Source organism: Salmo salar, chromosome 21, assembly GCF_965601325.2.
Source record: "Salmo salar chromosome 21, fSalSal1, whole genome shotgun sequence".
Classification (NCBI taxonomy): domain Eukaryota; kingdom Metazoa; phylum Chordata; class Actinopteri; order Salmoniformes; family Salmonidae; genus Salmo; species Salmo salar.
Window position 1 is genome coordinate 47,527,784 of NC_138311.1, and position 17,099 is coordinate 47,544,882.

A 17,099-nucleotide genomic window follows, 5' to 3' on the forward strand; every position below is an offset into this window, starting at 1 on the left:
CTTGTCATCTCCCGTCTGGATTACTGCAACTCGCTGTTGGCTGGGCTCCCTGCCTGTGCCATTAAACCCCTACAACTCATCTAGAACGCCGCAGCCCGTCTGGTGTTCAACCTTCCCAAGTTCTCTCACGTCACCCCGCTCCTCCGCTCTCTCCACTGGCTTCCAGTTGAAGCTCGCATCCGCTTCAAGACCATGGTGATTGCCTACGGAGCTGTGAAGGGAACGGCACCTCCATACCTTCAGGCTCTGATCAGGCCCTACACCCAAACAAGGGCACTGCGTTCATCCACCACTGGCCTGCTGGCCCCCCTACCTCTGAGGAAGCACAGTTCCCGCTCAGCCCAGTCAAAACTGTTCGCTGCTCTGGCACCCCAATGGTGGAACAAGCTCCCTCACGACGCCAGGACAGCGGAGTCAATCACCACCTTCCGGAGACACCTGAAACCCCACCTCTTTAAGGAATACCTAGGATAGGATAAAGTAATCCTTCTAACCCCCCCCCTTAAAAGATTTAGATGCACTATTGTAAAGTGGTTGTTCCACTGGATATCATAAGGTGAATGCACCATTTTGTAAGTCGCTCTGGATAAGAGCGTCTGCTAAATGACTTAAATGTAAATGTAAGTAACACATCTACAGTCAGTAACAGTCAGTAACACATCTACAGTCAGTAACAGTCAGTAACAGTCAAAATCACATCTACAGTCAGTAACACATCTACAGTCAGTAACAGTTAGTAACAGTCAGTAACACATCTACAGTCAGTAACACATCTACAGTCAGTAACAGTCAGTAACACATCTACAGTCAGTAACACATCTACAGTCAGTAACAGTCAGTAACACATCTACAGTCAGTAACAGTCAGTAACACATCTACAGTCAGTAACACATCTACAGTCAGTAACAGTCAGTAACACATCTACAGTCAGTAACAGTCAGTAACACATCTACAGTCAGTAACAGTCAGTAACACATCTACAGTCAGTAACACATCTACAGTCAGTAACAGTTAGTAACAGTCAGTAACACATCTACAGTCAGTAACAGTTAGTAACAGTCAGTAACACATCTACAGTCAGTAACAGTCAGTAACACATCTACAGTCAGTAACAGTCAGTAACACATCTACAGTCAGTAACACATCTACAGTCAGTAACAGTTAGTAACAGTCAGTAACACATCTACAGTCAGTAACAGTTAGTAACAGTCAGTAACACATCTACAGTCAGTAACAGTCAGTTACACATCTACAGTCAGTAACAGTCAGTAACACATCTACAGTCAGTAACAGTCAGTAACAGTCAGTAACACATCTACAGTCAGTAACACATCTACAGTCAGTAACAGTTAGTAACAGTCAGTAACACATCTACAGTCAGTAACACATATACAGTCAGTAACAGTCAGTAACACATCTACAGTCAGTAACAGTCAGTAACACATCAACAGTCAGTAACACATCTACAGTCAGTAACACATCTACAGTCAGTAACACATCTACAGTCAGTAACAGTCAGTTACACATCTACAGTCAGTAACAGTCAGTAACAGTCAGTAACACATCTACAGTCAGTAACAGTCAGTAACACATCTACAGTCAGTAACAGTCAGTAACAGTCAGTAACACATCTACAGTCAGTAACAGTCAGTAACACATCTACAGTCAGTAACAGTCAGTAACAGTCAGTAACAGTCTAACATATATACAGTCAGTAACAGTCAGTAACACATATACAGTCAGTAACAGTCAGTAGCATATATACAGTCAGTAACAGTCAGTTACACATCTACAGTCAGTAACAGTCAGTAACACATCTACAGTCAGTAACAGTCAGTAACATATATACAGTCAGTAACAGTCAGTAACACATCTACAGTCAGTAACACATCTACAGTCAGTAACAGTCAGTTACACATCTACAGTCAGTAACAGTCAGTAACACATCTACAGTCAGTAACAATCAGTAACATATATACAGTCAGTAACAGTCGATCCATCTGTTGGCACCTGCTACCTGGTAGAGATGACAATAACCTCTTATTTCCTCTTCCCTCCCTGTGCTCAACATCCTCTAATCTCCAGGGGAAGCCACAGGTTAGGGGTAACACTGATGGCCTAATGGAGTCTACTCAGCACTGCTTCTTCTGATTACCCCAGGTTGTTAGCAGACAGAGCCGCAGAGCGAGGCGAGGACAATGTTTGGCCCCCTGTCTGTTGTACCGTGGAGGCTCCCCTTGAGCACGGCCAGAGCAGATGTCTGCGTGTGCACCGAGCTGGCACAGGCAAAGGTGGCAGATGCCCGCGTCGGGTGCCAACCCCCGCCAGTTGGGCACAGATGGACAAACACTTTCTGGAAAAGAGAATAGGGCCCCTGACATTCTGCTCTAGGTGAGCATGGCCTGAGCCACGCTCTGTTCTGTCTCTGTCTCTGTTCTGTCTCTGTCTCTGCTCTGTCTCTGTCCTTGCTCTGTCTCTGTTCTGTCTCTGTCTCTGTTCTGTCTCTGTCTCTGCTCTGTCTCTGTCTCTGTTCTGTCTCTGTCCTTGCTCTGTCTCTGTTCTGTCTCTGTCTCTGTCTTTGCTCTGTCTCTGTCTCTGCTCTGTCTCTGTCCTTGCTCTGTCTCTGTCCTTGCTCTGTCTCTGTCCTTGCTCTGTCTCTGTCTCTGCTCTGTCTCTGTCCTTGCTCTGTCTCTGTCTTTGCTCTGTCTCTGTTCTGTCTCTGTCTTTGCTCTGTCTCTGTCTTTGCTCTGTCTCTGCTCAGTCTCTATGGGAGCTTTTCCTGTCACTCTCTCTCAACAAAGTTCTCCTGTTTCGTTTTTGTCCTCTGTATCAACTATGACTGGAAGTTATCACTGAGATTATCCTAAGTGACTTAAAATGAGAGTTTAGTAGACACATTGAAATGGATCAGATTATATATCTGTTAAGTACACTTTCTAAGAGGCGTCTGGTGCTACCTAGCTAATCAATAGAAGGCCTCACCCTAAAATGTTTAATTTAGTCTCCATAACTGGCACAAAGGACATGATTCATTAATGACTTTGCCGTTGGTGGCTGACATATTGGAGATGCCCCTCAGCTCACCATTGTGGACAGATGGAGAGGACAGTGTCATTAATATAAAGCAGGCTGAAATGCCCTGTTAGGATTATAGTATCTGAATGTGCTGATTCACTCCAATGTACCACACCCTGTAACATATAGCCTGACCTGTAAAGTCACACAGGGTCATGTTGCATGGTACTGATTGAGCACGGAAGCTAGTTGAATACAGGGCAGCATTTAGTGCAAAAAAAACGGTGTGTAACTTTCAATTAATTGGAAACTGTGCTGTTCTGAAGGACATTTGAAAAATGGGGAGGGGTTGGATTATGGGTTGGGGAACGCTGTCAGCCCTTTACATACGCCACTCATTGCTTCAAGCCACACCCACCAAACAGAGCAAATGTACCTCAAAGTCTGTTAAAAAAACCCATTGAAGAACGTTTTGTAGGAATGTGTCATTCAGTACAAAATGTCACGCAACATAGCAAACGTTTAATCGGACTGAATGCACCCCAGGCAATACTGCTCTTCACACAAACGTTCAAAACCTTTAGATAATTTTCAGCCTCCTTATAGATTAAGTTTTGATTATTTAATTGATGGAGCTGACTCATTGTGGTACCACACAACACTAAATGTGGTACCATTTCATGGAAGACCCAGTTTTCTTTTGTTGACGAATCCAATATTGTTATAGATCCGGCACCGACAGGAAAGCAAAGTCTCTCAATGATGGGAAGCATCTCAAGGGAGACAGCGTACCCCACAGAAGACTAAACGAACATTAGTCATGTCAACTTTAGTCCCCGGTTGGAGCATTAGGAAGATTTTGGGAACCTAGAGGGGATTAAGTCATTTATGACTTGTTATGAAAAGAGAGCATTACAACTCCTCATCCAGGTCTGCATACAACACAAACAAACACTGGTGGTCCAATGTAATTCAATACTGGATGGGGCGTAGCCCATGGAACAGTCACTTTCCAGAACAAAGATTGAAAAGTGATTGAGGTGTATGGATTGGAACAAGAAGGTAAGTGCCCCCAACATGTTTTCTTTTCTCTCTGTAAGTAGAGGTAATAACCTACAATATAGCCATTTTTTTTATTATTTCATAGTTACTTTCATATTGTATCACTAAAACAATTACTTCCAACTTCCTGCACATTTTATAGACAATTACTGCGAGAAAAAATAAGAAACCTGTACACTGCTCTTGCTTGTATTCCTGTTCTTTATTAAGCTTTACGTATTGGCCTCAAGGCCTTAACAAGCTCTGACGAAGGCCTTGAGGCCAATACGTAAAGCTTAATAAAGAACAGGAATACTAGCAAGAGCAGTGTGCAGGTTTCTTATTTTTTCTCATCTTATTCAATTGTTACCATACACCTGCAATAAAGAAAGCTCAGATCGCCGTGTGCCTTTTGAACTTTGAATAGGCAATTACTGCAGAACAGCCTTAAGTGTTTCAATCGGTTACACAGTGACTAGATACAAATTCACTACCTAAACCGCTGTGCATTTAATCCCATTAACAGGGAAACATAATTTGTTTCAGGAAATCTAGTTTAAAAAAAAAAACTATTTTCCAGCCAGGCGTAGAGTGTGGCATGGATCACCAGAACTCTGTCAGGGCAAATATTATCAGAAAGCAAATAATCCTGGAAGTTGTGATTGAGATTGTAAATGGATCGCATGAGTTTGCTTTTGGTTAATGAATAACAAAGTCTTAGAAGATCATTGAATGCCCCAATTTCATAAAAAGGTAGTATATTGAATTATCTTGATCAAACGTCAAATTGAATTATGAAGAAATGTTATTCTCAAACTGAAATATTACCATATAAAGAGGTCTCAGCACAATAGAACAGAAGTGCAAATTTTGAGACAGTTTTTAATAATTTGTTAAATTTTTCATTGCATATTCATGGTAGTGCTTTGCACCACATTCCCCAATTTCAGAAAATACAAACATAATTAATACTCATTATGAACACAGATCACACGTCAAGAATCAATCTGTGATTACGATGAGCTCTCTGTATAAGTCTCTCTCAATAAGTCAGATAACAGAAAGAAACCATAGACTGTCATTCTAGTCAGAATAACTCCTTGGTAAAGGGCTTGTAAGGCTCTGGGCTCTCTGCTTGCCTTTCTGGGATGTGCACTTTGCATTTGAGTTAGAATAAATAATGACAGGATGTCCTAAATCTTTCTGTTAGTTTTGTTCTACCGTAATGGTGATTATTATCTGAACTAGGCCAGGTCAAAGTATGTGCAATTATTCATTTACAAATGTTGTGTCTCTTTGAAGCTGGAGAAGTGGTGTGTCACCCAAGATGACCTGGAACTAGTGCTGGACGTTAACATTTTCCAATGAAGATCCTGATGAAATAGGCATCTGATGAACTGACCCAATTATAGCCTGGACCGTTTGCAGAATGTAGGATATCACCATGATAACCATTTACAAACAAGTACCAAACATTAAAAAGAGGAATATGATTCTCTTAAGTTTGTCATATACTGTACATCCAGTTTTGTCGCCCTAATCTACAGTATTATCATAAATACAAAATCCTCATTGGTAAAGTTATTGCTTAAGTGGGTGAATCAACTCCTACTGAGACAGAATACATTCTCTTGATTTTCTGTGCAGAGCTGTTTTCCGCTGTGTTGTTTGTGTTTTTTGTGTTAGTATAGTGACTAAATCAGAGCTGTGTACTAAACTGTGCTAGCTACTTAGTGATGAGAAAGTCCCTGGCTTGATGGAGATGTGAGGCGAGGAGCAGCTTACAGACTTCCCTCCACTCTTCTCCTCCTCTGGGTTGCGCAGTTACTAACTCACATGACTCCATTTCCATGGTTACTGATGGCACAGACAAGGACCCAACAACTTGGGAAAACATGCATTTTTTTCCTAATTAGCATTTTTGAATTAACAGAAGAAGATTTTAAAAGGTTGCTGGTCATCAATTACTGGGAGCAAAGAATGGAATAAAATCTGTACATGTTAAAAGAGGTCAAATCTGTTTCAACAGATAAAACACAGACAAGCATACTGAGAGTTTCAACAGATATAACACAGACAAGCATACTGAGAGTTTCAACAGATAAAACACAGACAAGCATACTGAGAGTTTCAACAGATAAAACACAGACAGGCATACTGAGAGTTTCAACAGATAAAACACAGACAAGCATACTGAGAGTTTCAACAGATAAAACACAGACAGGCATACTGATAGTTTCAACAGATAAAACACGGACAGGCATACTGATAGTTTCAACAGATAAAACACAGACAGGCATACTGATAGTTTCAACAGATAAAACACAGACAGGCATACTGATAGTTTCAACAGATAAAACACAGACAAGCATACTGAGAGTTTCAACAGATAAAACACAGACAGGCATACTGAGAGTTTGCACACAGCCATGAACATGTAACATGTTAGTTTACACATTTACTGGCAACACTAACAACGCCGCCACCATCCTCTACAATCCAACCCCATGGTTTCAGTGTTCAAACATCAACTATAGACATAGTGCTCTAACAAGATCTAACTCAGTTCAACAAGATCTAACTCAATTCATGGTGTTTGCATTGATTTGCTTGCGGGAAAAAAAGGAGTGTTTGTCTGTGAGACAGGTGGCTGGAGATTCCAGATTCCCCTCTCTGATACTGAGGCCCACATGAATAATAGAACGTGGTAAGTTGGTGCCAGGATCAGGGCCTGCAAACACAGCTGCTCCCCTCAGCCTTCCAAGAATGAACAGCACACTGGGAAGGGAAACAGGAAGATAGGGCCTGCATGGGCCCCACCTGAGGACCACAGCCTGAGCAACTAATCAAACCTATGGGCTGAGAGGGAGAGAAGAGAGCGGGAGAGGAGAGAAGAGAGACGGAGAGGAGGGAAGGGAGAAGGAGAGAAGAGGGAGGGAGAGGAGAGGAGGGAAGGGAGAGGAGGGAAGGGAGAGTGAGAGAGAGGAAAAAAGGGAGAGGGAGAGAAGAGAGAGGGAGAGGGAGAGAAGGAAGAGGAGAGAAGGGAGAGGAGAGAGAGGAAGAGGAGGGTAGAGAGTGAAGAGAGAAGGGAGAGGAGGGAAGGGAGAGGAAGAGGAGGGACAAGAGGGAGAGGAGGGAAGGGACAGAGGAGAGAAGAGAGAGGGAGAGGAGGTAAGGGAGAGGAAAGAAGAGCGAGGGAGAGGAGGAACGAGAGAGGAGAGAAGAGAGTGGGAGCGGAGGGATAAGAGGGAGAGGAGGGAAGAGATAGGGAGGGGAGGGAAGAGAGAGAAGAGAGAGGGAGAGGGAAGAGAGAGGGAGAGGAGGGATGAGAGAGAGGAGGGAAGGGAGAGGATGGAAGAGAGTGGGAAGAGAGAGGGACAGGGATGAGAGAGGGAGGGAAAAGAGAGGGAAGAGAGTGGGAGAGGAGGGAAGGGAGAGAAAAGATAAGGAGAGGAAGGAAGAGAGAGAAGGGGGCATCTGTTTATACAAAAGTAGAGAGAAAACTAATGAAAGAGGAGACCAGGAAGAGAAAGGAAAGAAGATGCAGGACTGAAGATATGATGTGATGATAAGTGTTTGTATTTAGGATATTTAGGAAATAACAATATCATATCTCTCTCCATTATCTGTGGCTGAGACATTACTTTCATATGATATGAAAGGACTGGACTACATCCAATAATACTCCAGCCATCATGTTGTAGTACTTGTAAGTCTCTTTGTCCAATGGGACACAAGCTCTTAGCCCATGACTAAGGTAACAATACAATACTGCCCATGGTTTCAGCGGTAACAATGTTGCTTCCTGGAACGGTGGTTTCAATTAGAGACCTGGTGATGTGTACTCAAGGCCGCCTAATCAGCCCACCATCCGTCCACACAGGCCACGGGCCCATAGAATCTCCCCCTAATGTGACCCCATTACAGGGCCAGCCAGCACAGGCGATAGGACTAATGATGACAACCCATCTCCATCACCAGAAGACAGTCTCCCAATCCCAGTGTTCTAAATGGGGGATGATGGGTTGGCTGCAGATGAGGCCTTGCTCTAATGTTCTGGACAGTTCAACCAGCTCATTATCTTGGACCATGACTAAATGACAAGGGGCAGGTGATTGCCATGTGCTGATGCCAAGTTATTTCCCAGTATCTTTGCAATGTAAATGAATGGCGTACCTCAATGAATGGCATACGCCTCCATATGGTGGCTAATACATCTATTTAGTTGCCCTCTCACATTAAAACTACATTCATTTAGTGGTGAATCTGTAGTGACCCTGGTCGTTTCATCTCTACGGTGTAGCAGGTTATCCTAATTACACCTCCTGCTATGAAGGGCTTTTTTCACTGCTAATTAGTTGTCTAAACGCTGTCTGAGCCTCATCAGCCGTGTTCATGCTCATCTGATTAACTGGATAGAACCACCTTGAGCGTCAGAGGGGATTCTGGTCTACATTCTGGAGCATGTAAATATTTATTGCCAAATTATACCACCACCTTGGGATTGTTTTCACAATCTGTTTTTGGGGGCTTCTAGGGTAGCTAAATGAATATTTGACCATGAGATGGGCATTGATAACAGCAGGCACTTTTGTTAAAATGACACATACATAACAAATAGGCATTAAATCGGGGAATAATAAAAATCACATATTAAATAAAGCACATTATTCAATATCATCTCCTTATGTTTTGTCCATGGAGCTCAGGCGAGTACTCCAACCCTGAGGTGGCGTTATATGGCCCAGGTAGCTTTTCAACCTTTAATAGCATTGTTTACACAAGGTTAACACTGGCATCAGTAGGACGGCAGATAGGGTGGAGGCCTGATCATTGGCATGATAGTGGTTAATTCAGAGAGAGAGAGACTAGACAGACAGATAGAAAAACACAAGGCTGCTGCCTTTATGAGACAACTTGGTGTACTGTAAATGGAGTGAATGATAAAGTGTACATACAGCAATGTTCCCTCAAAATGTTTTCATCACTGAGAAAATGTCAGGTCTGCTGGGTGCAAACTTGAACATTGTGAAAATTTACTGTGAACACTGAGGCTGTACCCGCTTTAAGTTACAGTTTCAGACAGTGGTCAAGAAGGCTGTTGAGGATGATGATCATGTAGACCTACCAGAGTGGCCTACCATCAAAAACAATGGAGAAAATGCATCCCATAACATGGAAATAGCTGCTCTATCATTCAGCCTACAGTAGCAGCCAATGTGTGGTGTTCAATGTAGACCTACAATCCATGACTTTTGAAAAAAAAACATGCAGGTCTTGATATTAACCTGAAAATGTTGTTGTGTTGTTTGATGCAAGAAACCACTTTACTAAATAAAATGCATCATTATTCCCATACCATTATTACAGAGAATCAGACAAATTATGCTACCCTCTGCCTATTGGCTACTTAGCTTATTCAAGCCTGTCTCAAGATACAACACCGCCCCTTTAAGACAAAAAAAATAAGCTCTTTACCTGACTTGCTTTTCAAAGATGTCTAGAAATGTATATGTTTTGTGCTCTTATAGGAAACAATCACTCCCCCATTGCTGACTACAAATGGTCTATAACGACTAATAACACACTAACTAGTAAAGGATATGAACAACATGTGTACATGTGGCTACATGCAGCTCTCACTTTGATCTGAAAACAAGCCCATCTTGGTTAGGTTGCACCAGTCTGTGTAGAGTCGTGTGTGTCAATGCAATTGAATCCTACTCCGATGCGTTCTGCTTACAACAAAATCTCTTGCATAGTTGGTTTTGCATACCAAGTCTTGCATAGTTTGTTTTATTTCGGTGTGTTGCATTGAAAGTAGCTAATATTGCGTTGATTCGATCACAATTCCCACAGTAAAGGGAAACGTTGATCGTGTTACCTAAGGGGGAAAACTCGAGAAAGTTGAGTGAAGTTCAATCTCGTGCTTCTCTATTTCTTCTCCTCGGCGTTCCTGGGAGAGCTGCGCGCTTAGATGGAACATTGCTATTCAGCGTCATCTTGATGTTCTTAGAGGATATTATGCAACCTAAAGTTTTAACTCTGATGTTGTTTTGCTCTGGGCCGATACGTGGAGATAGTGGAGGAGTCTCTATCTCTCTCTCCCCGCTTTCTCTCTCTCTCTCTCTTTCGCTCTCTCTCTCTATGTCCCCCCTCTCTCTCCCTCCTCTCTCTCCACATTCCACACTCTCCCTCCTCTCCCTCTCTCTCTTTCACTCTCTCTCTCCCCTCTTTCTCTTTCTCTCTTTCGGCTGATTATTGGCTTTTTTTAGGCCTGATTATTTGCATGATGGGGGATAATTGAGTAGTGGGTTGGGGTTGTGTGGGGTGGCGTGTGTGGAGGGTTGTGTCCGTGTATGTGTGGAGGGATGTGAGTGTGTATGTGTGGAGAGATGTGAGTGTTTGTGTGTGTGTGTTTGTGTGTGGTGGAGCGAGTGAAAGTACAACGACACATGACTTAGTGGCAGATCTGATCTTGTGATAGCTTCTGTCTGGACTGCCAGCCCTGGTTGGTTTGGCCTTTAGCCTGCAGAATTCCCCCACTTAGGACCAGGGGATTTCAGGGATGAGAGAGAACGCGAGAGAGAGAGAGAGAGAGAGAGAGAGAGAGAGAGAGAGAGAGAGAGAGTGAGAGTGAGCAAGAGAGAAAGAAAGAAAGAGGGGAGAGAAAGAGAGAGAGAGAGTGAGAGAGAGAGAGACCCACATCACCTCACTGTTCAACAGCGACCTCTTTTGACAGGACAGATAGAAAGCTGTAGATAAGGCTGCTACCTTTAAGAAACCACTTGGTGTACTGTAAGAGTGAATGATACAGTGTAAATACTGTTCAGCGTCATCGTAATGTTCTAAGAGGATTTATTCACCGCCTCCAAATTCAACCTACATTTTTAACTCTGATGTTTTGCTCTGGGCTCATACCTCGGTGCCAAGTGACCATGTGGAAATATGGCTATTGATTTGACCTCTGTTGTTTTCCAGATAGTGGAGGAGTTTCACCGTAGCATACCACAGCTCACTCCTCTCTCTCTCTCAATTCAATGTTCAATTTAAGTGCTTTATTGGCATGGGAAACATATTTTAACATTGTGAATCTCTCGCTCTCTCTGAATGAAAAGTAGTTTAGTGCTTAACTGAGCAGCCTTGAGGACAATGTTTCTAGAGGCAAATAAAAGCATAATGAGTATAGTATAAACAGGATGAATGTTAACACACCAAAGGACCTGATGAATGTGTTACTATGTAAAACCCAGGCTAGCCTGCATATTTCACTGGTTACACAGTTCTGACACAAAGAACTATTCATCTAGATCTAGAGATGTTCAATGCATTCCATATTTTCACTCTTCTTGACCTTAAAATGAAGGTGACTGAGACCTGACTGCAAGTGCACGCCTTGCAAATATGCTTTAAATATGCTTTAAAAAGGAGCTGACACTAAAATGTATGTGCTGATGACAAACAAAAGCAGCCCCAGCTGGCCTGTATACTCACTGATGGCCTCCACAAACAGCTCAAAGAATGGGAAGGGAAACAGCGGCTCTGGCAGCTCCCGAAAAAACATCTTGAGCGCCCCGGTGACAACGTGGATGTCCTCCCATTGGCTGTCGTCCAGGTTAAACTCCACCTCTGGGACATCACCAGGAAGAGATGGGGAGAGAGAGAGGGGGGAGAGAGAGGGGGGTGTGGAGAGAGAGACAGAGCGAGAGAGAGGGGGGGAGAGAGGGGGGACATGGAGAGAGAGAAAGAGGGAGAGAGAGAGAGAGAAGGAACGGTGAGAAAGAGAAGGAGAGAAGGAGAGAGAGAGAGAGAAAGAAGGAACAGGAACGGTGAGAGAGAGAGAGAGAGAGAGAGAGAGAGAAGGAACAGGAGCGGTGAGAGAGAGAGAGAGAGAGAGAGAGAGAGAGAGAATGTGCGAGAGAGAAAGGGAACAGGAGAGGGGAGAAAGAAGGAACAACACAGCTTTAATTGGGATAATTAGAGAGGGCTAATTACTGTGCTAATGTTTACCTGCTAACAGCGGCGCTCACTAACAGGCTCCCAGCTACCCAGAGGTCTGATAAAGCAGCATGTGTCTCCGTTTTAGACTGACAGATACCTTCTGCTGAAATGAGTTATTTCTGAAAACTCTGGTTAGTGACAGCGACATCAGGTGGATACCTGATTCAGAGGCACCCGGCTCAATATGTCACAGGAGGGCAGCAGTAGGCCTATGATCCAAAGCCAAGATGACAGGGCCTGAAGCTCTGAAGACAGTGGAATGGTCACATTATGGTGTATGTTGAAACCGGAAATAAGCCATCGTTCATTTCAGGCAACCGTGTCACATGATCAGAATATAAAGCCATGGGATCTTTTAATAGAGATAATAATCTTAGAAATATTACATTCATGTTTTGAAATTAGGCCTATGTATATGTCAAGATGCTCTCAATCTTCCCTTCATTCTTTTGGACTGTTGGACTGTTGGACAGTCAGACTCATATAAAATGACAAAGCAAGTAGGTATTTCTCTCTTTCTCTGGACAGTTTTAGGTATTCACTAGCAGAAAGTCCAGACTTTCAATTAGCCAGCCTCTCCAGTGTGTCCACTTGACACATATGAGTGGATTGTTAATCAGCCCACGGTTGCCTTGTACAAAGACCCACTAGAAAAAGTGAACTTGCTGCTTTCTATATGTATATGGTCCTGAAGGACATAGTAGCCTACTACATGGTCGATGCTTTCAACCCACTTGAGCTTGAGCTTGTACTGTACTGGCTCTGTAGAACTACGGGGGTTGGGAGCACATTCAGGAGACATGGAATGAGTGGGACAGAATGTAGGCACATGGTGTCACTGTGTCAGAATGCTCAGAATGTGCAGAATGTTGGTGATGTCACTCTTCCCACAATGTCCCGCGTCACAAACCACTTTTTTAATCTGTAGGACTGCAGGGCACAATAAAAACATAATGGTGTGTCTAAAGAAGAAGGTTGCTAGCTTTCTTCATGACAGAAAAGTACATTCCAGAATGATACATTAGTTTAAAGGTCAACCAGTCTATTCTTCCTTCTCAGAGCTCTGGACAACAACAGACAAACGTTCTCTTGTTGGTTTGATGGAGAAATCCCCCATCAGCCCCTCACAAGGAGACCTTGGATAATTCAGATGAAGTAGGTAGACGTGTTTCACTGGAGGCACAGATCTGACTTGAAGTCTCATGAGGGATGCTTCGCTATCCTTCCGTTTACTCTGAAAGATCCCATTCTTAAGGTATTTGGGAATCTTTTTTTGTATTTGCAAAAGACAGTCTTGTGATCACTTTCTCATTCAACAAGAAAATGTCTCTGCAGTTATTCATAGTTTAGCTGTAAAGTAGAATTACTCAGTAATTACTCAGAATTATCCATGATTTCAGCAGAACACAGTCGTGGTTGTATACATTTTATCACAAAGAACACCTCAATCCAATCCTGTGTGTTCATTGTATGATATCCAGCAGAAACTGAACTGTATGAAGTTAACTACTATTAATCCATAATAGGGACAGCAAAACTATATTAGTTTACTGGGAATGTGGCCGTAATACAAACAATATAACATACAAACAATCACAAGTGAATCAAACAACAGAGCATAGCTTGGTCAACCAAGAATCAAGTGAATCAAACAACAGAGCATAGCTTGGTCAACCAAGAATCAAGTGAATTAAACAACAGAACATACCTTGGTCAACCAAGAATCGTAATTTCTGGATGGTGGCAAGATTACCACTCACTCTGTAGATGCCATCAGCCTCTAAACCTGGTGGATACAAGATAGACACAAGCCTGTGACATACTACACACATACTACACACTTTGACAAGACTAAGCTTTAATTTGGACTTAGATTAACAAAATTGACCAATTTAGAAAGAAATTCTGTTTTTTTTGATAGATCATTTTAACACTCACTGCAGTGGAATGGATAGCTGACATCATCCCTAGATAGAGGCTTTGACTTGGACGCAATTCGACTCTATTTCACTGTGACAATCCTGGAGGCTTGAAAGTGGACACACTGTAGCTAGGCTACAGATTGTAATGCAAAAATCGGCAGCACAATTTGAGTCACACTGCCGCTGCCCAGAGGTAGCCGGGGCGACACGTTCCTCTGGTCTTTTCTGTCAGCTGCTCTAATGAATGTCCGTCCACATTGCTGAGCATTTGACAGTGGAAGGCGATATACTGTACCGCTGTCACTGGTGGGGTAACTAGAGGATATGGTTGACTTGAAAAAGTAAGGAAGACGTACACGGTTTCATTCTTTGCAAGGCATTCTTGTATAATGTCATGGCTATTTTCTGCAGCTCAAATGTTAAGACGTCCAGATGAATTTGACCCCAGCGTGTTGGGCCCTTTGTTTACATGCAAGGCAGTCAGAAGCTGTTTGCTTGTACTTTTCCTGCTGTATCCAGAGCCTGGCCAAGTGTTGCTTGCTTGTGTGTGTGCAGGGCTGGCCCTTGCCATTCTGCAGCCATAGGTGAGACCAAAAACTGCTGCCCCCACAAAACTGGAATAGTCCCAGTAAGCAAAATTACATTTAAAATACATCTTTTCCAGACGTTGAAGTTAGGTTCATTGTAGGTTCTGAATGAAAGGTGAAAGGGTATTTTCCGTATGTTTAAAATACATATTTTCAAGGACATTGGAAAGTCATCTTTTCCCGGAACTTATCCGGACATATAAATCAGGTTCAATTTTGGTTCTCAATGAAATTTGAAAATACTTATTTTCCTCATGTTGAAAATATGTGTTTTACAGACGTTGAAAATATGTATTTTCCGGATGTTGAAATCAGGCACATTTTTGGTTCTGAATGAAAGTTAAAATATGTAATTTATAGACGTCTATCTTTGGGCCAAATCAAGGCTGGTCCGGGCAAAATGTGAACCAAGCATAGATGTCAATGATTGGTTCAGAGTTTGTCCGGACTGTACCAAAAACCGACGTCTGTGGATGTGGAAATCAAGGCCGTTCCGGAACTGCACCAAAAAAAAGACACCAAAAAGGCGTCACCGTCGGTCCGTTCTTACTGAGGTCTAGCCTACAGTGTTGTCTGAAATTTCCTTTTGTGAATGCCAATCTATCAGGTAAGCCTACCATTTGTAAAACACAAAAAAAAACTATGTCCGGATGGGACAAAAAAAGATGTCCAAAAGACATCGGCTCTGCTTACTGGGGTGTAGCCTACCAAGTCAGCCCGCAATGGAATTGTATGAATGCCCATCCATGTGTTAGGCCCACCGTTTGTAAAACAGGCCATTGCATTGGCTTTATTAGTCCTGATTCCAGTGACTAATCAGTTTGGCTATTTAAGCTCTGAATATCAGCTACCCAACATTATCAGGAGTTATCCAAAGCCTATTTGCAATGTGTTTACACAGCAGGAAATGCAGAAGCATTTTATTTTTTCGCTATGATCAGCTTGTCAAAAATGTATGGATATAAAATTGAAACCACTGATCATGACAATGGGGTGAAACTCATGGACAAGTTGTGAATGTCCATTCCATATTGACCTGTCCTGTTTTTAGGACATGTTGTTTGTTAACATGACAGCAAATGTTTTATTCGATTGAGAGCCTTTTAGGTCAGGCTACTTGATCGGAGAAATTATGTTGTCATACAATTTATCTCCAGTCTGTAGGCTCGGGCCACATACTCTTTCTACTAGTCCTATGTCTGCTACATGATTGATGTTAAATTATTTTGTTGGAGAGATGCGTCTCTCCAACAGCACCCTGTAGAGCCGGCTGGGAATGGACAAGCAAAATATTTTGCGCCCCTACCTTTGACAAAGTGGCCGCTGCTTATCAAAGGGTGGCATCAGCACTCACCTAAAAAGATAATTATGCCACTGGTTGAGAGGAATTGTCATTGTTTTGGGGCAGAATTAAGTGAGGTTTGATATGTTGTTGTTGGAGGTGCGTCTTGGTCTGTTTAGCTCAGAAAACGCCACCCTCGTCAATCTTCCGCCATAAGCAGCCGCCTAATCCTGCCTAATGAGCGGGCCGTCCGTCTGTGTCTGAGTATGTGTGTGTGTAAATAGTTAAATTATTTCCCATACACAAAGTACTTACTTTCAACACATTTTTCAGAAAAGTACATACCTCTTTTTTCAACGGCCTCCACACACTGCCTGACGAAATTTGGCACAGTGGTCCCTTCCCGCTCACAAAGTGCCAACAAGGGACAGCCAAACACTCGATCTGTGAAGAAAAAACACCATTCCCCAGAACTACTGAATTGAAGCTACAGTGTAAAAAGTATTGAAATTAGCGATAACATCAAAGAGAACAGCTTCAGCATTTAATTGTGCTGAACTGTGTTTTATCAGATCGTAAATGCACAGAGGAGGAACTTGGTGGAACGGCAGAGTATCTGTTTAATAGGACATTTCTATTCACACCTGAAACATCTCATTACTACTGTCCATTGATCATCATCATTAGGTTGAGGGATAGGTCATTCATTCATAGCATTGCTCTTGACTCCTACTTGTTCTCCTCTGATGGCTGTTTCCAGAACAGTGTTGATAACAGTACATAGGTTCCACGGCTACACTGGTAAAGGATAATCAATCCAATGGTTAACCACACACAGCATTTTATTGCTAAGTAAAACAATTTCCTACGAACCCTGATTTTCCCATGAACCCTGAGTCTCCAAGGCAGCTTTGCTCCAATCAGACGGAGAGGAGGACCACATTCTCTTTTCTCCAATCAGACGGAGAGGGGGACCACATTATCTTTGCTCCAATCAGAGGGGGAGTGGGACCACATTATCTTTGCTCCAATCAGAGGGGGAGGGGCACCTCATTATCTTCGCTCCCATCAGAGGTAGAGTGGGACCACATTATCTTCACTCCCATCAGACGGAAAGGGGGACATATTATCTTTGCTCCCATCAGAGGGAGAGGTGGACCACATTATCTTTGCTCCAATCAGAGGGAGAGGGGGACCACATTATCTTTGCTCCAATCAGAGGGAGAGGGGGACCACATTATTTTTGCTCCA

The 17,099-nt window shown here is 42.9% G+C and overlaps 1 protein-coding gene across 2 annotated transcripts in view; it reads right to left on the reverse strand.

The window, feature by feature from the left end:
* The window catches only part of rhg15 (Rho GTPase-activating protein 15), a 70,143-nt gene that overhangs the window by 13,072 nt on the left and 39,972 nt on the right, over window positions 1-17,099 (reverse strand). For both annotated transcript variants that reach the window (NM_001140026.1, XM_014165510.3), the window contains 3 exon segments: window positions 11,551-11,685; window positions 13,766-13,843; window positions 16,194-16,292. In NM_001140026.1, the coding sequence (NP_001133498.1) occupies window positions 11,551-11,685; window positions 13,766-13,843; window positions 16,194-16,292 (312 nt within the window).